The sequence below is a fragment of the Crocuta crocuta genome, unplaced genomic scaffold, assembly GCF_008692635.1.
Source record: "Crocuta crocuta isolate KB4526 unplaced genomic scaffold, BGI_CrCroc_1.0 scaffold160, whole genome shotgun sequence".
Classification (NCBI taxonomy): domain Eukaryota; kingdom Metazoa; phylum Chordata; class Mammalia; order Carnivora; family Hyaenidae; genus Crocuta; species Crocuta crocuta.
Window position 1 is genome coordinate 2,751,682 of NW_027527591.1, and position 27,126 is coordinate 2,778,807.

Here is a 27,126-nt window from a genome sequence, read left to right on the forward strand (position 1 = left end):
TGTTCTTTTGGGCAGCTTTTATAGATCTTCCAATCCTCTTTGTCACTACACATTATATTGCTACAAGGCTTCTGTTTATTGCCTATAGTACCCTTTATATTCCTCTTAACTACATGGACCTCTGATGAGTTTAAAATGATGAGTGCCAATTGACTTATCTACGAATTGATTGAGGAACTCTGAACAAAGAGCTATTATTTGGAATCCCCTCTTCTAGCTAATAGTTCCCCAAGTGCTATTTCATTCCACTGAGTCCAAAAGAAATCACCTTGTTACCATTGTAAGATATTTTAGTAGCCTCAGTCCTAGTAGAAAGAGGTCTGTAGCCTAGAAATTAGATTGTAATATTAAGTGTTAATTTAAGTGCCTACTGCCAGAGGATTTTAATCCTTTGAATGCTAAAGTACAAAGGAAACCTTATTGAAGAGAAGACTGTACACTCATAGAATGTCGGTAATAGTAACCAAAGTATATATAAATACGAATTCTACTAAGCAAATGACCTCTATCACAACATGGTCTCTATGTGTTTAATAAAAATGTATATGCCAATAAGACTATTTAGACATTCAGTTCAAAAAGTCATCGAGGTCCTACCATGTGCCAAGTCCTATGCTTGTCTCTGGAAATACATGGACAAATGTCCCCAGGCATCCCATCTAACAAAAGGTCTACATATGGATGAATGCACTTCTTTCTACAAAGAAGAAACCTCAGAAAGAATAGCTTTGAAGCACCTGGAGATACAAAGATATATAAAATATCCTTTCCTTCAGAAAATGTCTCTTTAATAAAAGAATTCAGGGGGCGCCTGGGTGGCTCAGTTGGTTAAGCAGCTGACTTCAGCTCTGGTCATGACCTTGCCGTTTGTGGGTTCAAGTTCCATGTTTGACTCTGTGCTGACAGCACAGAGCCTGGAGTCTGCTTCGGATTCTGTGTCTCCCCCTGTCTCTGATCCTCCCCTACTCAAGCTCTGCCTCTCTGTTTCTCAAAAGTAAGTAAACATTAAAAAAAAAAGAATTCACCCTTTTTTTCCATTTCTGTTTTAAGTAATAAAAATTAAAATTGTACAGAGGCACCTGGGTCATTCAGACTGCTAAGCATTTTACTCTTTTATTTTATTTTTTTATTTTTGATGTTTATTTTTGAGAGAGAGAGAGAGAGACAGGGTGTGAGCTGGGGAGGCACAGAGAGAGAGAGACAGAGACACAGAATCCAAAGCAGGCTCCAGGCTCTGAGCTGTCAGCACAGACTGTGAGGTCATGACCTGAGCCAAAGGTAGACACATAACCAACTGAGCTCCCCAGGTGCCCCAAACATCCAACTCTTGATTTTGCCTCAGGTCATGATCTCACAGTTCATGAGATCAAGCCCTGCTTTGGGTTGAGCACTGATGTCATGAAGCCTGCTTGAGATTCTCTCTTCTCTCTTTCTCTCTCTCCCCTCCCCAGCTCTCTCACTCACTCACTTACTTTCTCTCTCTCTCAAAATAAATAAATATTAAAAAATTAAAATTTCATGAAAGAAATTCATGTCAAAGTTTCAATTGAAAGTAAAAAATTAAAGGACTCCTTCAAGTCTGCTCAAATGTCATCCATGTTCTTGGCGAGACCTNGACCTACTTTGACCATTGTATTTCAAATTACAATATATCTCCCCCCGCCCCCAGTGCTCTGTTTAGTCTGCTCTTCTTTACAGCAGTCATTACCTCCTAGCATATTATCCAGCATCTTATTTATTATCTACCTTATTTCACTAGAAAGCAAACTTCATGCGGGCAGAGTATTAGGTCAGCTTCACTCACTGGTGTGCCACTAGAGCCAACATCACTGCCGGGCACAAAGTAGACAATTGTTTAATTTTTGTTTTATGAATAAAGACTTACTGAGTGTCAATCTGAAGAAAATAACATAATAAAATATTGGAAATCATTACTATTATTATCATTATTATTTGGCTTTTAGTTTGCTAAAGGTATGAATTTTAAAATAAGCAAGTACTTGTTTTGAGTTGCCTTTTCAATACGCTTAATTAAGAATGTTTTTCTATAACATCTTTAATTTAGTCTCATAATGTGGAGATATTCTACATGCTAACTAACTAGAATATAATAAAATCTTGAAACAAAAAAGAAATAATGTGGAGATATGATGTTGGGAAAGAGATGTGAGTGGCATTGAAGGAGAAGAGGGTGAGGAAGGGAAAGATCAGTGGCTGATTATACCAGGATAGGCATTTTGAGGATGCTGTATAGAAGGGTACAAATACAAGTTGTGCTGAGTTAAGACAAATATCATAACTGAAAACAAAAGATCATTTAGATCAATTTAGTAGGCATTTCACCTGAAAGAGGCTGAGAGTGCTTGAATTACTTGCCAAACTGTTTCATTCCCTATTTCACTTTGTAAATAAAGACAAAGAATGAAAAAGCTCCCCTCATCCAGTATATTCTAAAATATAGAAGTATGGGAAGAAAATCCTGTTTTATTCTATTTAATTTTAGTGTATCTTTAAGAAAAATTATTTTACATTTCTCACATTATTCTCAGATATTAAAAATATGAATTTGCTAAAGCAAATTCAAGTGAAGGTCTGAGGCAAACTCAAAGGGATCAAAAGTTATTTTGAACACTGAAAGCTATTTACTTCTTGATCACCAAAATTAGTTGAATAAGTATGTATTTATTATCCACATTGCTCAAGTATAAATTGGAGCCTAACTTGCTGTTGCCTGTCTCTTTGTTCATCATTATAGAGCAATACAAGCAAACAATAAATTCTGAAGTAAGTTGAATCTGAACCCTGTTTAGGGTCCTTCCAAAATGTGGATACTTATATGAGCATTATTTGCAGATGACTACTTTGGATTTTTCCACTGTTGTTGCTATTGTTGACCTGGAAGGAACAAGTCTCAATTCTTTTCACATGACCTTGCAGTTCTTCATTTTCCTTTTTCCCCTCTGGGTCTTTAGCTAATATTCCAATAACTTTTCTTAGTAAAACTTTCATGAAAATTAAATTCCATGTGTGACAGAATCCACTTAGTGGCTTAATTTTAATTGAGTACTCATTTTCATTATACTGTAATTCTTCAATACTAATTAAATGCACATGAAATTATAAGAATATTCTTCAAATCTCAAGACCATAGCCAGTAAAAAAAATATTAACTTTTAATTTACTATCTAATTTTAGATTTAAGTACCTCAAAGTCAAATGACTGTTGTTGTTGTTATTTTCCTTTAACTTATGTTGACTCAATCAAATTCACAATACATTTCTGAAATATATCAAAGAAGTTTTGGGTTTTATCTGTACCAGTCTTCAGCTTAGCAGTTAAGAGATATTTAAACTGCTTTTGTTAATCAAATTTAAATCAATCCTTTTTCTCCATTCAATGTCATTTATCACCCCAAACATGCAAAGTCCACTAAAGTTAACAAGGAGAGAAAACTTAGCACAAGAGACAGCAGAATAAGAAGCATCTGAGACTTTCATTTCAATATGGTCACTTACATTGTGTTTGGCAAAGCTTAGATCACAGATTTTAAAAGATAAAATAATTATCCATTATAAATATACAAATGCATATAGACATTTCAGGATAAGAGTAGATTATAATTTTCCATTCAACCAGGGGAGGAATCATTTTAAGTATAGAGAGGACAGACTTCTGAAGAAAAGCAGTGAGAAAAGCAGAGGCTTTAGGGGGAAAAATGCATAGACTATGGCCAATGACTTCCTCTACCCTGGCCCCATCCATTCCACTCCATGCACAGCCATTAGGGAGTCTCTCTCTCTCTCTTTTTTTTTAATGTTTAATTTATTTCTGAGAGAGAGAGAGAGAGAGCGAGTGAGCAGGGGAGGGTCAGAGAGAGAGGGAGATACAGAATCTGAAGCAGCCTCCAGGCTCTCAGCTAGCTGTCAGCACAGAGCCTGATGTGGGGCTCCAACCCATGAACCATGAGATCATGACCTAAGCAAAAGTCGGAGGCTTAACCGACTGAGCCACCCAAGCGCTCCCATTAGGGACTCTTTAAAATTGTGTTCTGTGGAAGGGAAGGAGAGGTAATATAAATGTAAACGAGGTTGGATTGGAGAGAGCAATTTTGACCATCTCTCCCGCATTTCACCATTTGGCTTTTTCTCTCCCTCCCTATACCATTCATGGTAAAATATGTATTTCACTGGATTTCTTATTTGTTTTTGTTTGCTTAATTTGGGTTTGGGGTTTATAAATGTGATTAATTGTTATTAATTTTTACTGTTAGTAGTCAGTTCTACAGATGACTTCGGCGACTTCGTCAGAAAACCAAGACTTGAAGAGCAATAGTGATTCAGGTATGCCCAATTCCTCACCCTTCCCTATGCTCTCTTTTTATTATTTACCCAAATTCTACCACTTGTTAGAAACCCAAGCTTGATCATCTTTGTGCGTTAACCAAACAAGCAACGGAAGACTAGTCCCTTCCCAAATTAAGGCTAAACAAAAATTGGCACTTAAAATTTACTGCCTCATATCCAAGTATATGACTAATTTCTCCAATAAGATTATAGGCAACCCAGACAACATCAAGGATAGAGCGCCTACATTGTCTGTCCAACACAGCAATCACCAGCACATAATACAATGTCTGGCACAAAGTAGATGATTGGAGAAACCACTTTATACATCTCTGAATTCATACCTTGGCCCATGAAGCTAACTTTCAGAGACTTTAGAAAAGTCATTTAACCCCCAGTCTAAAAGGGAGAATTAGAAGGAATGATTGATAACTTTGGGAAATGGAACTAAGCAAGACTTGCTCAGCCCTTCTTAAGTTTCTTCTCAAATAAATCTGTTCTCAGTTGTACATCAAAGTAGTAGAGTTGTAACTGTGAGTGAATACATTTGGTTCAGGGACTAGGAGGCTTGGGAAGTCTATTTGGTTACAGATCTAAGCCCTGTTTTCTACACAGCTTTAACAGTAATAAAGCTGATATTCAGATTTCTATTTGTTAGAATACTGTGTCTTATTTCTGCATTGATTCTAAATATAGAGGTTGAAGAGAAGATACCATTATCACCCCTAAAACCTTACCAGTAGTAAATATCTAGCAAATACTGATTGGTCAAATGAAAGAAAGAAAGAAAGAAAGAAAGAAAGAAAGAAAGAAAGAAAGAAAGAAAGAAAGAAAGAAAGAAAGAAAGAAAGAAAGAAAGAAAGGAAAGCTAACAGGTGGCAAAGATGCACGTAATTGTATTTTTGTTTTTCTGGAACATAATCGGCTTGCAAATCTCACTCCTGCTTTGCTCCAGTCATATCTTAACTATTCCTCTTTAGGCACTGCTCACAAAGGTAAGAAGTGATAGGCAATGTACAGCTGTCTTTAATTCCATGTGATTTATTTCCTGGGAGACTAGTTAAAGGAATAAAGAACACCTGCTTTCATAGTAGTTTCTCTTCCATATTCTACTAACTAGAGATGTAAGTGGGTATAGCAATTCCTCTTTATAAAGCCATTAAATCATAATTAAGCTTTATTCACACTTCAGTAAAATTACTCTAGTCAGATAATCTACTAGCTGTTTAGGAGAGTACCACTAAATGATTAAATAATAAATTCAGCTAAAACAGAAAAAATATACATTCCCTTCCACACCATCTTCCCATTATTTCCTTTAATACTGAAAATTATTCATTTTAATACTGAAAACATATACTTGGTATGCTTTTACTTTAATTCGCATTGTGAATTCTTATTTCATGTGTCTTATTTTTTGTTGAACTCTTTTATAAAATGTAGATTTCTAATTCAATATCTTTCTAGTAATGGTTGATTTGACAAATCTTTCAGATCCAAAGATATTATCTAATAGTAAAATGTTGGAGATTCAGTGTCTCTCTCTTTGGCATCTTTTCCTAATGTCCCTTGGGAGTAACAACTTTCAAATCACATCTGGTCCTACAGGCTAGATAATAAACTTACTTAAATAATTACTACTGCAATTAAAACTAATTCTGCTGTTAATTGGAATACAGAATGATGCAGCCACTATGCAAAATAGTGTGGACATTTTTCCAAAAAATTCAAACTGGTCTACTATATAATCCAGCAATCCTATTTCAGGATATTTACCCAAAGAATTGATATCAGGATCCCAAAGAGATATTAGCACTTCGTGTTCATTGCAGCACTATTTGCAGTGGCCAAGATATGGAAGAAACCTAAATATGCATTAACAGATGAGTAGCTAAAGAAAATGTAGGATGTACGTACAAGGAAATATTACTCATCTTTAAAAAAGGAAGGAAATCCTATCAAAAATGGTAACGTGGATGGACCTGGAGAACAGTATGTTTAGTGAAATAAGCCAGTCACAGAAAGACAAATACTGAATGATTCCACCTATACAAAGATATCTGAAATGGTCAACCTCAAAGAATCAGAATTTCAGGGGCTGGAGGAAGAGGGAAATGGGAGTTACTATTCAACAGATACGAAGTCTTAAATGTTTAAGATGAATAAGTTTTAATGATCTTCCGTACATTATCCCTAAAACTGTATTGTACAGTTAAAAGTGTGTTAAGGGGCGCCTGGGTGGCTCAGTCAGCTGTCTGACTCTTGATTTTGGCTCACGGTTGTGAGATCTAGCCCTGCATTGGGCTCTGCCCTGACAGTGAGGAGACTGCTTAGGATTCTCTCTCTCCCTCTTTCTCTGCCCCTTCCCTGTTAGCACTTTCTCTCTCAAAATAAAGAAACAACATTAAAAAAATTTGTTAAGAGGATGGATCTCATGTTAGTCACTCTAACTACAAAAATAATAAAATAGGTCCACATCATCACATAGTATCAAGTCATTCAAAATGACTATTAATAGCTCATAGATAGTCATTTATTTGCTTCTGGAATTAATTCCACGTTACATCATACTTTGTCAACACCCAAGAGAAAATCCCTGTCATTATTTACTATTACCTCTCAATTGTTCCCCCCGCCTTCAAACTCTGCCTGCTTCTACCTGTCTTTTGCAGTGCCGTTAAGGCTATCTTTTGTAAACATCTATTGCATAGCACTAATCTTCAAATTCCCCAATTGACATTAAATCCCCTCACCTGGCCCATTCTCTATATGCAATCCCTTAGACTTCCCGCATCTCTAGACCTTTATGCATAGATATCTTCCTCTCTGCCTGTTTACGTGCCTGTTATCCTTCCTAGTCTTGCTCATGATACACCCTCAAAGATCCAAGTCAGAATTAACCACTGACGTTCCTGTGCTCTCATTGTATGCATATGTACTGTTTGTGTGTTACCTTCTGCTTCAATTGCTTAAGTTACTCTTCTACCCTGCCAGATCATGACTTCTAGGACAGAAAATACAGTGCCTAAGTCAATTTTATATCCTCATAGAAACAGCCCACCATTGATCACCATAGCCACTACAGACTTGGTGAATGCACAGAAATATGGGCTATCGTGTGATGTTAGGATGTTGTTCTCATGCTGGTATCATGAATTTTCAAAACAGTTCTTTGATGCCCACTGGCTACTGGGTCTTGTTTGCTTATTTATTTTTACTTGAAAGAAAGACAGATGTCTCACATAGGTATAGTTCATGCTAAAAGATGGAAGACAAAAGCAAAGAATGAGTTGGGATTTGACAGCAATCCTTGTCTCATAAACATCTTTAGGTTTCAATACAAATAAGGTGTGTCATACAGCTAATGTCTTCAGAAGATTCTAGAAGATAGGTTCTAATCTTCATTTTTTTGGCTTCCTAATGGGTTGCTTCCATTATTAATATTAATCTTGTGTTGAAATATATCTACTCCTCCATCACTGGGGAAAAGGAATAAAATAGATACAGCATACACAGCCCAATTATTCTCCTTTTTCCCTTTACTTTTCACTTAAAATGCTTGTCAAATTTTTACTATATGTCATTAGCAAATTCATTTAATTCACTAATGCAGCTTCATAATATTACATTTCTATACCAAATCCTCAAATAGTTTACAACTAATAATCAGTCTGTTTTTATACACTTCTGAAAAATACTGAGGCTGCCATATTTTTATTGATATTATTGCAGAGGTTATCTTTAGTGCTGGTACATACTTGGCACTCAATAAAGATGTTAACTAATTTTGAGAATAATAACTAAAGATGACACATATACTTCAATTTTTCTCTACTTTGAGTCCATATGTTAAAGTACCTCCCATTTTGTTTTGTTCTATTTTAATTCTGGAATAATCCTTATATTTTAAAAAATAAAGCATTAACATGTCATAAGCATGCCTTATAGAAGTAGGTCAACCTGTTTCTATCTTTTGGCTCTGCTATAATGAGAATCTGTTAAGGCATAAACTGATGGAATATATAGTTACCTATGCTTATTAAAGTATACATGCAATTGCACAAATAAGTCATGTATATAGACTTAATGATAAATGTCTAGTGTTCTGAGAAAGGTATCTTATTTCAAATAGAATTATGAAGCTATGTTGGAAAAATAGGATTTGGAAGCACATTGACCCCACTGAGAACTCCACCTTGACCCTCTCCCCAAGGCCTTATTAATAATAGTTTTAACATGTGTTAGGCACTATTTCTAAAGCTATCAATGTATTTTCTTATCTAATCCTCACAGAAAACAGCGAGGTAGGTAATGTTAAAATCTCCGTTTTACAGTAGAGCTAACTGAGGCTTGAAGGTATCAAGATCATTCCACTGATAAATGGAAAAGCAGTGGTTTCTGAACATAATCAGTGTGTTTTGTAATCAACAACCTTCTACCACTTTATCATATCCCTCCGCTTAGAGCCAAGTAGAAAATTTCAGCTTAAACTGAGTTATGCATTACCCTTTTTTCGTTTCCTGAGCTTACTTCCATTTCTTCTCTCCAATCGTTTTAAATGGGGATAAAAAGCAACTCAATTATAAACTCACTTAAATTTATTTACAGGAGCTTTCTTTCAAAACTGCCATGGATAAACCACAACATACCCAGGCCAACCAAGAATTGTAAATTGTAGATCTGTAAATTGTCAAAGTGAAATGTCAAGTCAATGTCAAATGTCAAGTTACATCCTATAATCGCAGGAGAACCAAAATGCTTTGAGAACTTTTCACACTGAATTCCAGGCCCTTGAGTTCTCAAGCTCTCAAGACTGTTAGGACTATACATGCTGTAAACACGGAAATGCAGGTCTCAGTCCCCCTTCATGAAGGACATGCTGACTTGCTGCAAGAAGTGAGGTCAGTGGACAGTTGTCAGCAGTCATATCCTTCAGCGTCTACCTGAGCTACAGACAGCTGCTTTGCCACATGCCCTACATGGACAGCACCATGCCCACACTGGCCACTGAGCCAGCCAGGGATTTGAAGGCCAAGGCTCAACACAGGAAACTCTGATGGGCAAGAGCTTTCTGTCAGGTTGACCTAGGCTTTGTCAAACCTGCATCACAGTTTACTTCTCTGCCCAACTCTTTCCCCTAACAAATATCTGGCTCCCTAAATAACCATTTCAGTGTCTGCTTCTGGAGAATCTAACTTATTATGGACACTTAAGCCAAATGAGTCTGGATAAGAATTCAAAGACTTTCGGGAGTCTCAAGAAATAAAGATTGACTTTTTATGGGGGTTCTAACCCAGAAACTACTAGATGCATATGAAACACTGCAAGACACCTGAAAGATTTCCTTTCTTCATGTATCTCTAAAATGTAAGAATTAGCCCTGATTTCAAGCAAATTTGACATAGCACTTAAAGGTCAGTCAAGATTCTTAGGCCAAGGCTAATGGTACCCCTAAGTTGCTCAATGTCCAGGGCTAGACATTCACTTTTGGGGGACCACTAAGCACAAGTTCAGCATGCAGCTGCCTAAAGAAAAATTCATACACACATACATATACACGCACACACACTTCCCTCTACCTTCTAAAGATCTCTTGATTAACCTTGAACCAATGTTTAAAATGTGTCTGCAATTAATAACATTATCTCCACCTCTTCAAAATTATATTTTTTCTATCCATGTAATTGTGTTTACAAAACACATAAATAAGCCCCACCCTGACAAAGGGTTTGTAGCCAATGAGGATAGCAAGAAATATGCATTAAAACTAGTTCATACTCCTAGTTTGATTTCTTTTAGTGTGGAACATATAGATATTGTGGTTCTAGGAGCCAGTTGGATTATAAAATAAGTAGTCAAAATTGTGTGTCCTTGTGACTTTATATGATTTTGATTTATATGATTTTTGAAATTAGTAGTCCCCATTTCCAATTAATACTAAATATTACTTTCGTCTGAGAATATACAGGAGGAACATGCATAAGAGTGTAGACTTTCCCACATATAATATTTCAATACGCTAAAATGGAATTTTCCTGTATACATGTAATTGCCCCATTTTAATCTCTTATTTTACAATTGTATTTTTCTCTAAATTAAACTAAATTACATAAATCCCTTTTTTAAAGTTGAATTATTTATTTTGAGAGGAAGATAGAAAGCCAGTGTGAGTAGTGGAGGGGTAGAGAAAGAGGGAGAGAGAGAATCCCAAGCAGACTCTGCATTGTCAGCACAGAGTCCTACACAGGGCTCGATTCCACGTAACAGTGAGATCATAACCTAAGCTGAAATCAAAAGCTGGACGCTTAACCAACTGAGCCACCCAAGTGCCCCTGAATTACATAAATTTCTACATGATACTTATTCTTATATTACTTTTTAGATGGAACTTTTAAGAAACTGCACAATCTTTGAGTGTCATACTTTCTGATATTTATAAAACCTGAGGATTCTTTCACAAATTGTAGGTAATTTCTGATGAAAATACATTTTTGTGAGGGAGCTTGCATATAAGTAGAAATTCCAACAAATTCTCTAGTTGTTGGCTTGTCTGCCAAGGAAGTTGATATTGTTGCTTTATCATGTCATAAAATGTTTTTTAATGATCTCAAAAATATGATACTGTAAGCAGATCTGACATTTTTGTCTCGTCTCTTTTAGGGCTTTTGATTTTTTTCCTTAAAATTAAAATTCATTTTAAATCTACATTTATGAATCTATTTTCATTCCCTAGTAAGATGACCAAAATTGTATATCCTAATACTCTTTGTTTGAAATCAGGTTTAAAAGGGTAGATGAGGAGTGCCTGGGTGGCTCAGTTGGTTAAGCATCCAACTTAGGTTCAGGTCATGATCTCACGGTTGTGGGTTCAAGCCCTGCATCGGGCTCTGTGCTGACGGCTAGCTCAGAGCCTGGAGCCTGTTTCAGATTCTGTGTCTCCCTCTCTCTCTGACCCTCCCCTGTCCCTTCTGTCACTATCTCTCTCTCAGAAATAAATAAAAAACATAAATACGTAAATACATAAATAAATAAATAAATAAAAGGGTAGATGATTCAAAGTGTTTCCCAGGATAAGAACAATGCAACAACTATTAATGCAAGTCACACAGCTAAATTCTCCTTTAAAAAGCTTTGAAAATATGTCCCTAGTGCTATGCTCACCTGATTTAGAGGGTGAAGGCATAGGAAGAGTCAAAATTCAAGCATAATTTATAACTTAACCTATAAAAGTTTATAAGAGCCCAGTGTTCATTGTTGTTTTTAGGCTTTTCCTTTGCATTCAGTATTATGTTATTAAAAGTCATCCAGTTATTGTTCTTTAATCATTCCGGGCTAATTTTGAAGATATTGGTCCTTTACTTTGAAGCATTTTTCTTTGAACCTATTAGTTTGAGACAATGGAAACAAGTCAAAATGAGACTTTTCTTGAAGTCTAAAATTGCTAATCGCAAACACCTATCACATTAGCGGTTTCTGCATATGTGAAGCTTACAGGGCTGTATGAGAAAAAAAATTGAAAATTGAAAAACAACATGTTTCATTACAATACATGACAATACTTTGGCTGAAGTGGAAGAAATATGTCAACTATAAATGGCATTGCCCTATTTGTAGAGTTATTGGTAGAATTATTGATGACCATATAAAGCCAGAATCCTTACTAATTCTTTATTTAAACAATCTGTTCTCAAAATGCAACCAAAAAAGGAGAAAAAAGGAAAAAAAATAGATATATTTCATTTTATGTTGAAAAGTATAAGTACAGTATATAAATGGGCTCTTGAGTAAGCCATAACATTACAGCAGGACATGTGATTTACATCAGTCCAAAGCCAAGTCAAACAACTAACTATGGCTTTAGGTATGTAAGTTCAGTAAACAAAATGGCAAATTTAAAAACTCTATATGGTGTTTGGGCCTAATTAAAATTCTAACCATAGTTTCTACAGGTGTATTTCACTTGATGTACAGAACCAGACATCCATGTATCCTTGTGTTAACTCCAGCTACATTTTTGGTAATAACTTGAAATGGGAATAACTACATTATTTCTTCTCCTGGGTGTGAAAACTTACCAGTAGAATATTCTGGATGTAAAGCCTCAAGCTAATTTAGCAATAAGTTCCATAAAAATTTTGAATATAAAACATTATAGCTGCAATAATCCCCTTAAGCTAGTAGTAGAAATGAAAATGATTTACTCTGGGAATCTGACTGTATTGCTTTTAAATCATTTGACTATGTAAATTATTTGTGTGTCAAAAAAAGTAGAAGCTCCATGTGTTTATTTCCATTTTCACCAAGGCCTAGAGCCATATCACATATTTGATTTCTGGCTCACCTGATGTTTCTTAGCTATTATTTTACATTGATACTCATCCTCTCAAGAAATAAAATAAATCTGAACCAAGCTTGGGAAAGGAAGAAGCTTAAAACCAGAATTTATTTCAGTTTATTTTTGCATAGATAATATGATAAAAGTTGAAATCTTAAAGTGTTCTTTATTGGTAAATTAAATCTTATTTTTCATTCTTAGAGTTGTACTATCAAAATGCAGGTACTTAAAATTCAGAATTAAGGCACAATTTCTATGTGTGGAATATTTAATGAGGTTTCTCTGCAGTTATAATGCCTACCACTTCAACAATTAAAAGTACTGTAACAGTGGTAATCAATTAAGTCTTACAACATCCTAAGTTAATATTAGGTTATCTGCCTTTGGTTAAACATACGCCAATGTTGGGGGGGGGTGGGGGGAAATCACAAGGTTAATTTACTTGAATACTTCTCTGTTCTGGACATTTGTAAACAAATGAGTCAGATTCAAAAGTAATTTTTATTCTAATTATATTTTTCATTTTAAATAAAGTATAGCATTTAGAAAAATTCCATTACAAAATGTGTTCATTAAATGTAGGCTTATTAACAAGTACCTTAATGAGCATCTTTTATGTGGTAAAATTGTTCTGAATCTGGAAGAGATTTCCAATATAGTAAGCTAATTGTTATTTTATGGTAATACATTAATATGCTTTTACATTTAGTTCTAAATCATAGATGAAACTTAGTAAATTTCTTAGTGCTACATCCACCCTATCGATTGAAGTTAGAACTTCACGTTAGCCAATCATCTCCCTGTGAAATATAAAAGACTGATACGTGGCATTTAGTAAGTTCACAAAAAAAAGAAAAAGAACAAATGGTCTTAAAAATATTTTTATGAGTTGAATTCATTTAGACCAAATGAAGAAAATCAGGTGTAAACCAGAAGTCACTAGGGCTGAGGAGTCCAAAACGAAGTTGGATGCTGGCTCTTATAGCTTTCTTCCAATCCTCCATCACTATAAATACCTTAGAAAATACTAGTCAAACAAGGACATTCAGTCTTGCAAAGCAAACTCCTGAAGCCTTGAAGTGGGCTCTGGCATGATCACTGCTTAGGAGATATTGAAAACTCTACTAAACCCTCAGCTTTTGGTACAAGTCAGAAACATGAAGAAGGTTTAATGAAGATGGGAGGGCAGAAGAATGTTCTCTATTTCCACAATAATAGAACCTGAATTCACTTCTATACCATCAGTAATTCTGTTAAGCATGGTCAGGTGGAAACTCAAGTGTTCATCAGCCAAAGAAGGAAGCAGGAGGCCGAGACTGGTGCCATTCCTACAGGCACTTCCCCCACGAGGTTTCTTAGCTTCCTACCCAGGTGTGGGATGTAAATAAGTAAATGAGGTGTCTATCATGTAACATGCACACCATGGCCCTGCTAGTGATGGCCTCCTTCAATGGTGCAACTTTGGTATCTCACTTTCCCTACCCTCACCTCGGTCCTGTTTGGCTTTAGCTTTTTCAACAGTTTTATAGCAAGCAGCTCAAAATGACAAGGCATTATTGATGACCAACAAAAGAGTCTATACTTTAGAAAGAAGTCGGTTGGGGGGTGGAATGGATATAAAAAGTAGAGTACGAAAACAAAAATGTTTCGAAGGGAGGCTGTCTTCTAATTAAAGAAATATTATCCACCTCAAATATATAAAGTTGTTTATCACCCAGACTAATTCTTCAATTATTCATCTGGGATAGAAACATACTCTATTATTTCAAAAATTTGTATCATCATGGATGAAATACAGCCCTAAAACATATCTGTATGTAGTAAAAGTCTAATATAATAGCTATTCTTGAAAGTGTACGAAAACCCTACCCCTACCCCCATCTCTAATATGTACAAAGAGGCTCCAGTATAATAACAAACTCTACTTGCTGGGAATGTCTTTAAAGCTACTACAACATAGCTAAATGATTCTAATTGTAGGGCTTTTTGTAGTTGCCAATTTCTAATCAAATGACAATAGCTCCTCAAGATTGAGCTAAATAGGTAGTTTCATGTTGGAATCAGAATATAAAATCTTACAAAATGAAAACCATTCAAAAGGAATAATGACTCCTAGGGTTCAATTGTATCTGAAATACCAGAGAGAAGGACACTTGGACTGTTAGGTTCCTGGCTTAATTGTAACACAGGTCACTATTTTTAAAAACAAGTGGATTAATGTTAGAAGTAGTACCTATTAAACCTTTCTCTATTCATGGGGAACTTAACCTTTTCAATTTAATACATTTGATTTCCAAATTCATTTGCAAGTAAAAATAAAACTATTTAGTCTTGGTAACATTCCAAGACTTGTGAATTCAGAATTCTTTAATTTATAAGTTTCTTGAAATCAGAGACTATCTGCTTACCATGCATTTATTTACACTTATTATTCTTCCTATTTATTCTCCCAGGATAGAAGCTTTAAATAGGATATTAGAATGTACATCCTGACTTTTGGAATTGAATTCAAAATAGTGAAAAAAGATTATTTGCTTCATAGCCTTGGTTTAATTTACTATAAGCAATATCTTCCTAGAGATACCTTTAATATTAACACAAAGGTGAAAAAAATCATAATTATAAATATTTGAATATTTTAATCGACATCTTGTCATTGTAATAATTTGTAGTCCATGAAAAATATGAGGCAACTCTAATCTGTCTACTAAGCCTTTCTACTAAAATATAGAGGACAGAATTTATTCGAGCATCCAAGGTTTACTTTTATGGTATTCTTTAGATTTTTAAGCACTGATCATGTGTGATGGTCACATAATCTTTTGAGTAAGTCAGGAAGCGTTTCTACACTACAGATAACAAAATTTGGGCTCAAAGAAGATATGTGAATTGACCACGTTCAGAGCATTTATAAATGGACAAGAAGGGTTAGAATCCAGATCTTTTCATTCCCCATCTGGTGTGTTTTCTACAGCACAGCTACAACAGACTGAATGTAAATAAGGAGCACTTAACATTTCCAATTCTAATAGAAAAAGATTATGGTCTCTGAAACTACTATATGATACGGCTGTTGATCATGTATGTCCTTGATATCTAATTCCTTTAAACTTACAGCACCTTGAAATTCTTTCTTCTTCCCTCTAAGTGAAAGAAAACTATGTCTATTTGTAAGGTACACTTTGTAAATATTGGCCACAAACAAATACGCAAGGAAGGGCCACATAAAAGTACAAGTGCATCACTGCTGTCGTCAAACCCACTCTGTTACCAATGAGAGAAGTGACCTCTACAACAACCTTTGAAAAGGCAACCAATTTATAGGGCAATGCTTGTAGATCTGACCACAGGGTGTCTTCTACCATCCATTTACTAGCTATAACTAACTATATTACCACCAACTTTTAGTGACTATTCTCACTGGCCTTCACTGACTATTATGTAACTCTGTCCTAAAAAGTTTTACCGTCTTTAAAATATGATATCCATCTAAAAAGAGTAAAGTTGGATATAATGTTTTTTTAATGTTTATTTATTTTTGAGAGAAAGAGACAGGGAGAGGATGAGAGGGAGAGGAGCAGACAGAGAGGGAGAGTAAGGATTCCAAGCAGGCTCCATGCTATGAGTGCAGAGCCGGATGTGGAGCTCAAACTCATGAACTGTGAGATTATGACCTGAACTGAAGTTGGACGCTCAATTGACTAAGCCACCCAGGCACCCCTGGATATACTTTTTTTTTAAAGAGAGTTGAGTTTTAAAACAGAAGACAGGAGGAAAACTAGGTAGAGGACTGTTTCAAAATAAGTGAATAAAACACAAGCCCTGTTGGACTGCTGAAAAGAATTTTAATTCAGTATCGTGAAGTTCAAGAACTTCTATTTTTCATGCCTGGCTTTCCTCCAAAACTCTGGCCAGTAATGACTGAGTGTGAGTAATGACTTTTACATCATGAAATGATGGCTTATTCCTCCTACAAATTTGTCATTCTTAGCTGTGAACTTTGGCAGACCTTTAAAACAGATCTGCCACCGTGAACTAGAAGAACTACTTTCACTGTAGTCTATCCACATAATTAAATAATTTTGTTGTGGTTGTAGTTGTGGGTGTATAGAGCACTTATTAAGATCACAGAGAATTGGCTTCTAATCTATGCCATTTTAAGTAAGTTGTTCAATTTTTCCGTTTCTGGTGTCTGATGTAGATACGTCCATCCCTGCCTACCTGTTTATGAAAGAAGAAAAAGATATTTCAAGGGACACAACTTTGTAGTCTTAGGAGACACATGTAACTGTAAACAGTATTATTTTCATTACTATCCATTCTCTCTTCAGTGATATATGAGTACCCTTGAGATATTACTAACACTGAGCTAAAACCAATATTTGCTCTCAGAGTTAATATCTAGTCACTGCTTCTTTGATGATGGTTTAGAACATATCTCCTTCCTGGCTCTCTTGTTGCAACTAAACAGAATCCAAGAAAATGGTTATGTCTGCATTTCTCAATTTAAAATGGTAGTTTCTGGTACTTTCTCCTGAGATCTGTGTTCTCTCCTTCTCTCTCTCTGCCTCTCTGTTTCTCCTTTCTTTCTCTCTCCCTCCTCACTCCTCACCTCTGTTTCTGTCTCCCTCTCCCTTTCCTGTTACTCCCATTCTTTCCCCATCCTGGCACCAGAGGTTACAAGGATCTACGGGCACTGTTTAGCCCTATAGATGTCACTTGGGGCTAAAATCCTGTTCAATCCTGACTGGAGCAATCTAAGCAGTAGAAGCTGAGGAAGCATTTGGAGGATTTTTAGTCAACCCAGGAACCATGCAAAGTATTAGCAGAACACTCAAAACTATTAGAACCTATTTTACCTCAACAGATAGAGGTTGTTTTGTTTTGCTTTGTTTTGTTTCTACTTCACTTTTTATAGCTCTTACTACTAAAGAAGCAATCTATTTAAAGCTACTGTGATCGCTTAAACTTTATATTCTCTAAAAAATGATTTTCATTGGCAAAGTTCCCATAGAGTAATTTCAGAATTCTCTGGTAATAAATGTCTTCATAAAATTATAGGAAGGAACAGAAGTTCCTACTGGAATTTCATAATCCAGTGGGGGATGGAGTGGGGGAGAACACTTAAAGTTCTCTTCCTGGACCTGCTCCTCAGCTATAGAGACATTCAGAGAGATAGAATTATCAGCTGCTAACTGCTTCCATGTCTTAATCTGCAAATTAAAATAATAAATTTGGACTTCTAAAAGAAGGGCTAAGAGGGAAAAGGAAAAAGCAAAGATATAGAATGATGTCTATATCATGATTAACAAATACCAGAATTATGTAGATATTATCCTTCCAACATTTTTTTTCCTAAAAAATGACACGTCAGAAGAGAAAACTTTACAGTGAGCCAATAAAGACTAACTTAACACATTACCTACTATGCTGTGGCTCAGGAATATACAAGGAACTTCACGCTTGAACCCAAATTGTGTGCAGTAGTGTCTGGACACAGGCAGAGCCCTATTGCCTTTAAAAATGATTGCTTTCTAAGCAGAATGCTTATGTGCTACATATTCACAGGAATTGTGACCTTTCTTTACACTGGGTGAAAATTGCCATGATTTTACTCGGAGCAGCTAAAAATGAACGTTTACTAAACCAGAAGGTTCAATATTAAAGCCAATATTAATAAATTAGCACTTCAGAATTGCACACAAATCTGTATTTGCTTCCTAAGTGACACGTTTGCCTCAGGCTAAATAAATTACACCCCATACAATTTTATCAGAAACAAGAAATAGGGGACTGTTACCTTGACAGAAAGAAGCCTGATGCCAGGTCTTGAACATTTCCATTGATGGTGCGCAGGCACATTGGTAAAGCCAAAACCAGTCTTCAGGGTCTTCACCACTTTGCAAACTGTCAAAATCCTCGTCATTTTGAAGATGTTGATTTGTGACTAAGATTAAATGAAATTACATATATTTATGAGAATTATGTTAGATTTTTTTCTAATTAATGTGAAAGAAGTATGGGGGGTGCAGTCCAGTGTTTAAGGCTGACTGCACATCAATCCTTGAATTTCCATTCATTCTGTCATTAAATGTCTTCAGCCACTGCTCCTCCTTCTCTTAGCCCCGCCCCCTGAAGTAATGTCCAGAGATGTTCCATGGACGTGTAATACAAATTGCAAAACATCAAACACTACCTTCTCCTGCTGAGATAATGCTAATGTTGTAGAAAACCAGACATCCATCAAAGGAACTGCTTATGCAGCTGAATAGAATGACCTAGACACAGTGGATAACCTTAGGAATCTCACCCTAAAGAGCAATAACTTTCTAATAATGCCAGAGATCAAAGGGTTTTACTGGTGTTAAATGTGATGCCTAATTTGCCTGAAAAGCGATTTTGGATTCCCAAGGAAACCTGAAGAATTGCCATTTTCTGCTTAGAAAAAAGGAGAGATAGGCAACCACATCTAGTAAAAATGACAACACAATAAACCTTTCTGCATAAATGTAGATTGTTCTTTTTTGAGTTAATAAAGTAGTATATTACATTCTTACTATTGCATTGTTTTGTATTTTGCATTTTAAAATGGTTGGTAATATTAAGTAAAACACAAGCAGAGAAAAGTAGACTATATCTCTCTTAAGATTTATAAGATTTTTATAGAGTCTGAAACAAGAGCAATCATGGATTTTTCATAGAAGAACTGCTCCTAGGCCAAGATTTTTTTCAGTTTTTAAAATGTTGCATATGAAACTCTCAAAACTTAAGCATTTGTGCTTCAACTAAGTCAAAATTTATTCATGTGTGGATCAGGAAGCACTGTCACGTCATCTCTTTGTGTCTTTGCAAAGGAGGCCAAGAAATGAAAGCTCTCCTGCCACGTGCTTCCCATACTGGAAAAGATGACCCAGAATGGCATAGAGATTGTAAACTGCACACATGTAGGGTGGGTGTTGGAACTGGGGAAGTGAGAATGACTTTGTTTGTTTGTTTGTTTGTTTATAAGAAACAAAGTTTAAGTTCAGGCTTCTGTCTTACTTAATGGATTTTGTATAAACATTTTCTGAAGCCAAAGAACTTCATGGCTTCTGGTGATAGAAAACTGAAAAAAAATACTCTCAATCTAGTGTACATAAGTAATTAATAAAATAGATAATGTTATAGTAGTATGTCCAAATGCAATGGAGGAAGGAAGGAAGGAAGGAAGGAAGGAAGAATGGGAAGGGAAGAAAGAGAAGAGAAGAGAAGAGAAGAGAAGAGAAGAGAAGAGAAGAGAAGAGAAGAGAAGAGAAAAGACAAGACTCCCTTGTGTACATCCAATAAAATTTAAGCCTGGGACTATGTGATCCTAAACTATGTTATCCTGAAGAATGCATAAGAGTTCACCAAATAGATGAAAGGGATAAAAAAGCAGTAGGGACGGCATGAGCAACAGCAGAGACTCATGAAAATCATATGGTATTTGAAAAAAAAGTTGAAACAGTCTGATAAAAGCTTAGATGCAAGTACAGGGCAGGGAAGTGAGCAGGAATCAAAACATGGAAGAATTTGTGTGCCTTAAAATGGTTGGTCTTAATCCATAAATACTGTTCACAGTAGTCATGGAAGTGTTTTGAACAAATGAAATATGTGTGAAAGAAAGATCATGGAAAATTAATTAGAGGAGGTTGAAACTGGCAAAAGGAAAACTCTCAACTCCAGTACAGAGAACTTAGAATCAGTACTTATTTGCTTAGTCTCATTCTAAATTAGGCCTCAGTCTCACCCCTTGACTGTATATCTGTCTCTCTATCTCACCATATATATATATACAAATATAAATACACACATATATGTACATATATATGTATGTATATGTATATGTATGTATATACATATATATGAACACACCTGTATATACACATACACACACAAACACACACACACACACACACACACACANACATGTACTTACACTGATTATGGAAAAAATTTTAAATGCAAAATAAATTTAAATCATTCATAGTCTCATTAACCAGAGGTACTCATGCACTAAACATTGTAGTATATTTTCTCTCTTCTTTCCCTGCACTTTGATTGAATATGACAGCTGGGGTACTGAGGACTCCAAGATTTGAACAAGGAAAAGACAGTAGTAAGTCGCTTCTCAACCTTTTATAACAGTTAACCAAAATCTTGATGAACTAAACATGGTTCTCCAGAAAGATGTCTACAACTTTACGATATAACTCCATGACTCTAGAATCTAAAGAAAAATGTAGGTCCGAGAGTTGTAATGATTACGGGCTTTCATTTGGGTCAGTAAAATGCCCCGAATGTAGACTATGGTTCATGTTTCAAATTATCAAAATGAAAGAGAAAAGTCAGAAGATTAGAAAATTTTGATAATTATTCTGAATTAGAGACTTAGAAAATCCATCCAGCCTGGGGTGCCTGGGTGGCTCAGTGGGTTGAGCGTCCAACCTCAGCTCAGGTCATAATCTCACAGATCATGGGTTCAAGCCCCGCATGGGGTTCTGTGCTGACAGCTCAGATCCTGGAGCCTGCTTCAGACTCTGTGTCTCCCTTTCTGTCTGCCCCTCCCCAGGTCATTCTCTGTCTCTATCTCTCTCAAAAATAAATAAACATTAAAAAACTAAGAAAAAAAAAGAAAAAAAAGAAAAAGAAAATCCATCCATCCTGATTCTATAATCATCTTGGGAATTGGAAAGACCAAAAAATAAAATGACGAGTAATTTCATGTTTGAGTGTTCAAGACAGACTGAAATCTACAGCCAAACTGAAAAAGAAATAAGATTGTTAGGGAGTTTACATCAGGATAGATCAAAGGAATGAGATGATAAGAGGTGACTGGTAGCAAACATTAAAGCCAGAGATAAAAAATTTAGGGAAATATTATACTTTTATGAAAGACATTTTTTCAAAGCATTTCAAAAGAATGTATTTTTCAGGTTGGAATGTTTTTTTTGTCTTCCATAGCATTTACATGGCCCTCGCTTCACGTAAACTGTCTGCACATAACTAAGCAGAATGACAGGTATGCCTGCATGAACACACAGCAGCCTGGGGAAATCTGTGCAGTTGAAATAGATGTTGGATGAGCTAGGATACAAATCCTCTAATCTTAGGAGTTACTCACTCAGTAAAGAAAATTTTTTTGTATAAATTTAGCCCATCTTCTCTATTGATACATTCATTATACCTATCACTGTTTATACCTCTGGGCTACTCTCTCCTGCACAATTTCATATAAAAAATAAAAATTATTAAAAACAAAACATTTCTTGATTTTGTTATATTTTAATACTTGAACATTTTTATCTAATTCTGAGAAAGTATTTTATTTCTTCTATAAATTGGAAAATGCCATAGAGAGAGAGAGAGAGAGAGAGACAGAAAGAGAGAGAGAGAAGAGTGGAAAGGAGAGGGAAGGGAGAGAGCAAAGTATCATTAACTAGTATAATTATTTATCCTTTCTTAAGAGGAATGGAAGCATTCAGCCTTCCAAATCCCTAAGAGCACTTAATTTGATAAAGTTGTCATGGAGATATCCGGTATTGAACATGGCATTGTATCAAGTACTAAGTGATATTTATTTTCATTTAATATTTTTAAAATTTTTTGAATATGAAAAATAGATAATAGCTCATTCCCCAAACATATCTTCCGTAAACATTTTAGTGTACCTTCTTCCAACATTCATTACTAGGTACTGGTCATAGTTTTAAAGCTGTGAAAAACTTGCATTATGCTGTTGTGAGGTAATATTATATCAAGAGTATGTTTGATGTTATTACATTTTCTTTTAGGTTTAAAACCTTAATTGAGGGGCACCTGGGTGGCTCAGTCTGTTAAGCGGCCGACTTCGGCTCAGGTTGTGATCTCCTGGTTCGTGAGTTGGCACCCCAAGTCGGGTTCGGTGCTGACAGCTTGGAGCCTGGAGCCTGCTTCGGATTCTGTCTACTCTCTCTCTGCCCCTCCCCCACTCACATTCTGTCTTTCAAAAATGAATAAATGTGGGGCGCTTGGATGGCTCAGTCAGTTAAGCTTCTAACTTCAGCTCAGGTCAGATCTCACGGTTGGCGGGTTCGAGCCCCGCATCAGGCTCCGTCCTGACCGCTCAGGGCCTGGAGCCTGTTTCGGATTCTGTGTCTCCCTCTCTCTCTGCCCCTCCCCGACTCATGCTCTGTCTCTCTTCTCAAAAATAAACTATAAAAAAAATTAAAGAAAAAAAATGAATAAATGTAAAAAAAATTAAAACTTTAATTGAGGGGTGCCTGAGTGGCTCAGTCAGTTAAGGGTCCCACTCTTTGTTTTGGCTCAGGTCATGATCTCGCATAAGTTCAAGCCCAGCACTGCGCTCTGTGGCGACAGCCTGAAGCTTGCTTGAGATCCTCTCTCTCTCTCCTTCTCTCTGTGCCCCTCCCCTGCTCATGCTCTCTTTCTCTCTCAAAATAAATAAATAACAACCTTAAAAAAACAACCTTGTTTAAAAAAACAACCTTAACTGAGAGAAGTATAAAATATTTGATTTTCACTGCCTCTATTGTTGCTACAAGGCATATCAATATTGCTACTTTTTATCAATATTGCTGAATTTCTCTCCAAAGAGAGTGTACCCATCTAGATATGATTGTAGTATATGAGTGTCCCTCTCAATACACTCTGCCAACAATAGGCATTATGTTTTATATGCTCATCTAAGGACAGAAAATGGTTATTTTGCTTTCATTTTAATTTTAAATTATGAGTGAGGTCAAAAACTTCCATGTGCTTTTTACAAATACTATTTCTTCCTTTTTACCTTTTTTTTTTGTTCCCATTAATAAATTCATTCACATCAATGATCAGGAAAACTTCTTAAAAGTAAATAGAAAGTAGCAGTGATTGACAGCCTATAATAGTGTCTGTACTAATTTCAAAGATTGTCTTCATTTATTTGGATAATTCATTGACATAAACAAGGGGAGATCTGCTACAAACTGAAAAGAAAAAAAAAAAAGAGACCCAGCTCATTCTCAAGAACAAAGGCCTCAAGTTTTAGAACATATAGAAAATAATGGTGTTATTAATTTTTTCTTTAAAAGTACAGGAGGGGCGCCTGGGTGGCTTAGCCGGTTAAGCGTCCGACTTTCGCTTGGGTCATGATCTCGCGGTTCGTGGGTTNTGCTGTCTTGAAGTGTGTCTTGCTAGGTAATGAATCAAAAGCAATTCTAAGAAAATGATGCATCTGTCAAAAAGTCTTTAAAAAAACAAGCATGCAGGAGGTACTTCTGGAAAAATGATTGAGTAAATGAATGGATTCCTATGTACTGAGTTCCTACCAGATCAATTAGGATTATTTAAGCAGAAACAAAATTATATCCATGAACATAAGAGGAAATAAGGATGTTCAGGAATAGGGAAAAGAACCATCAATTAAGAATTCTACAAAATGCTGTGTTGAAGAGAGAAATTTAAAGCAAAAGTCAAAGTATGTCTGCAAAGTAAACAAATTCAGAATAAAAGAAGATGAAATAACACCCCCCGAAAGGGAAAGTTCTATTTTGTGATTGAGCAATGATGCCAGAAAGTAGAATATAAAGGAAAGAAATTATTATTATGTTTTAATTCTGATTTTTATTAGCCAAAATAACCAGGAACACCATCACAAGTAAAGATATGGACACTTTCTTAAAAGACACTTTCTTTCAAGGAAAGTGATACAGATTTGTTCCTGCCTAGAAGGCGTACACTTTCTCCCATCACAGTAATGAGAACAAGTTGGTAGATAAAATAAAGTTTGGCCATAGAGATTTATCAGTAATGACAATAGACAAATATTATGTATTTAGATGACGGAGTCTTTAAAAAATCAGGTGTCTTAGGAAATCCAATCAAGTGAGACACATTCATTAAGATCCAATTGGCCTTTAAAGGGATACAAAGTGAGGAACGAGTTTTCATGAAGGTCCTTATCAATCTAACTTTTGATAACATAAAGGTTGAAGTGACACAAAGGAAGTGCAAAATATAGCTGAAAGAGAGGCTTTGTCATTGAGGCACCTGGGTGGCTCAGTCAGTTAAGTGTCCCACTTCGGCTCAGGACATGGTCTCACGGTTCGTGGGTTAAAGCCCCGCGTCCAGCTCTGTGCTGACAGCTCAGCCTGGAGCCTGCTTCAGATTCTATGTCTCCCTCTCTCTCCCTTGCTCACACTGTCTCTCTCTCTCTCAGAAATAAATAAAACATAAGAAATTAATAAAAATGGTGTCACACACTTAAAATCCAAGGCACATGGGATTTATATCCTAGTATAATAAAAAGGTATTATGTATGAGACTCCCCCCCCGGAGAACACCTTAAAAAAAACAGGTTAATCCATGGGAGTAGCATGAGTTTATATAGACTAAACCTTGTCATACTAATTTCTACCTTTAAGAAAAGAAACATAACTCCTAGACTAACTAGAAGTATTAGATGCAATCTACTTCCATTCGAGAGCATTGAGCACATATTCTAGACCAGGATTAGGTCCCTACACGTCTGCTGGAGAATGTGCATAAATGTAAGAAGACATAGTGAATTAGCCGGTGAACAGACCAAGCTTTTGATATATTCATAGGATGAGAACAGAGTGGACAATGCCTTAGAAAGTTGATTCAGAATCCACAGTGACCTTGGCAAATTGAAGACATAGTCAAACACAAACAGAGTAAAGTGCAAGCAAAGTGAGGACAAGTATAAATCAGTCCAAAAAGAGGGAGAAAAACAAACTGCAAATACAAACAATGGAGGAGTGATTATATATTATATATGACATGGAAATAGGCCAAAAAGCATATGTAGCAGTCAAAAAGCAGAGTGGCCTGCCCAAAGTTAGTTACAGTAAGCTGTTATTCTTAAAGCCATGCATAACAGATTTTAGAGTGAAATTTAAGAAAAGAAAGTCAAAGTTCACTGCAAAGTTAAATATTAAATAACTTAAAACACTAAAAATGGAATTTTGACAGTAAGATGACTATTAAATTTAAAAGCATGTCATGTAGGATTCCTAATCAAAATTTCCAACCTTCTTGAGAGTCCAAAAAAAAAAAGCAATTATTGGGTAATAAATAAGAAAACTCCTACAATAAAAGTTAAAGTATTGGAATTGATAACTACAATATATTAGTATATACCTATATCTATGTAGAAGGTATATACACTACTTGATATTATGACAGTAAGTGTAAATAGGTATTTAACTAAATCCATTTTAATGGTTCCAATGATGATAAATATGACCCTGCCTGAAAGTCCGTTACATTGGAATGAGGAAGGACTTGCCATTTGTGGATTACCTACTAAGTGCTGAGCTAGGTACTTGGCATTATTTGCTAATCTTACAAGCAATCTATGTACTGAACATAGCTAACATTAACCTTATTTCACAGACAAAGTTGGTGAGTGAGTCACAGAAAGTTAAGCAGCTTGCCCAAGATCACACAGCTAATAAGCTGCAAAACCAAGATCAAAACTTAGCTGTTAGCCAATGTCCCTCCTCTCGCCAGCATGTCATTTACATCTAGGAAAAACAGAGGCAACAATATGAAATGACTTAGAATGGGTAGGCACATTAGAATCCAATTTCATAGGAAAAATATATGATTGAAGAGGTAGCAATGCTCAGAAATACTATGGCATTACCTGGAAATGAGTAAATGTAACTTCAGTAAAAATCAAATAATAAGAAAAAGCTATCCACAACTTCTCTGATTTATTACTATGTTTAAAATGAAAATAACAAGAGGGGCACCTGGGTGGCTCAGTTGGCTAAGCATCTGACTTTGACTCAGGTCATGATCTCATGGTGTGTGAGTTCAGGCCCTGCATCAGGCTCTGCACGGACAGCTGAGAGCCTGGAGCCTGCTTCAGATTCTAGGTTTCACCTCTCTCTCTCTCTCTCTCTCAAAAATAAATAAATAAACTTAAAAATGTTTTAAATAATTTTAAAAATGAAGAAGGTAACATGGAAGTAAGACTGTGCATTTTTGTTCCAGTAATCGACCTGGTAGAACCAATTGTCCAGGGAGCCACACTTCTAGCTGGCTAACTGATTAAGCTGGACTTACATAAAATAGCAAAAGATATTTTACATTTTTCTATCTTACATCCTATTGCTCGAAGTTACTTATTCCAGAACCTGGATAATTTAAGGCCCTTGAATTTTCATGATTGCTTATAAAAAAAAAAGAAGTCTGGAATTGCTAAAAGAATAGTGAATTCAGGAAGTATTTACTGAATACTTTCCATGTATCAGATACTATATATCAGGAAACAGTAATCTTTTATGCTGAAAGGTGCTTCATGGGAAATTGAAACATTTAAAAAATTTTTGAAATTGTGTTGCCTAAATTCTCATCAGACAAACAGAATATAAAAAAGTAAGTAGACAGATGGTTACATATAGCTGAAAGGGATCTCT

At 35.7% G+C, this 27,126-nt stretch overlaps 1 protein-coding gene across 1 annotated transcript in view; it reads right to left on the minus strand.

The window, feature by feature from the left end:
- The window catches only part of CPS1 (carbamoyl-phosphate synthase 1), a 140,315-nt gene that overhangs the window by 108,576 nt on the left and 4,613 nt on the right, over nt 1-27,126 (minus strand). Inside the window, exon 2 of the mRNA XM_077770982.1 lies at nt 18,480-18,626. Within this exon, the coding sequence (XP_077627108.1) occupies nt 18,480-18,605 (126 nt within the window). The 5' untranslated portion in view covers nt 18,606-18,626. The remainder of the gene's footprint in view (nt 1-18,479; nt 18,627-27,126) is intronic.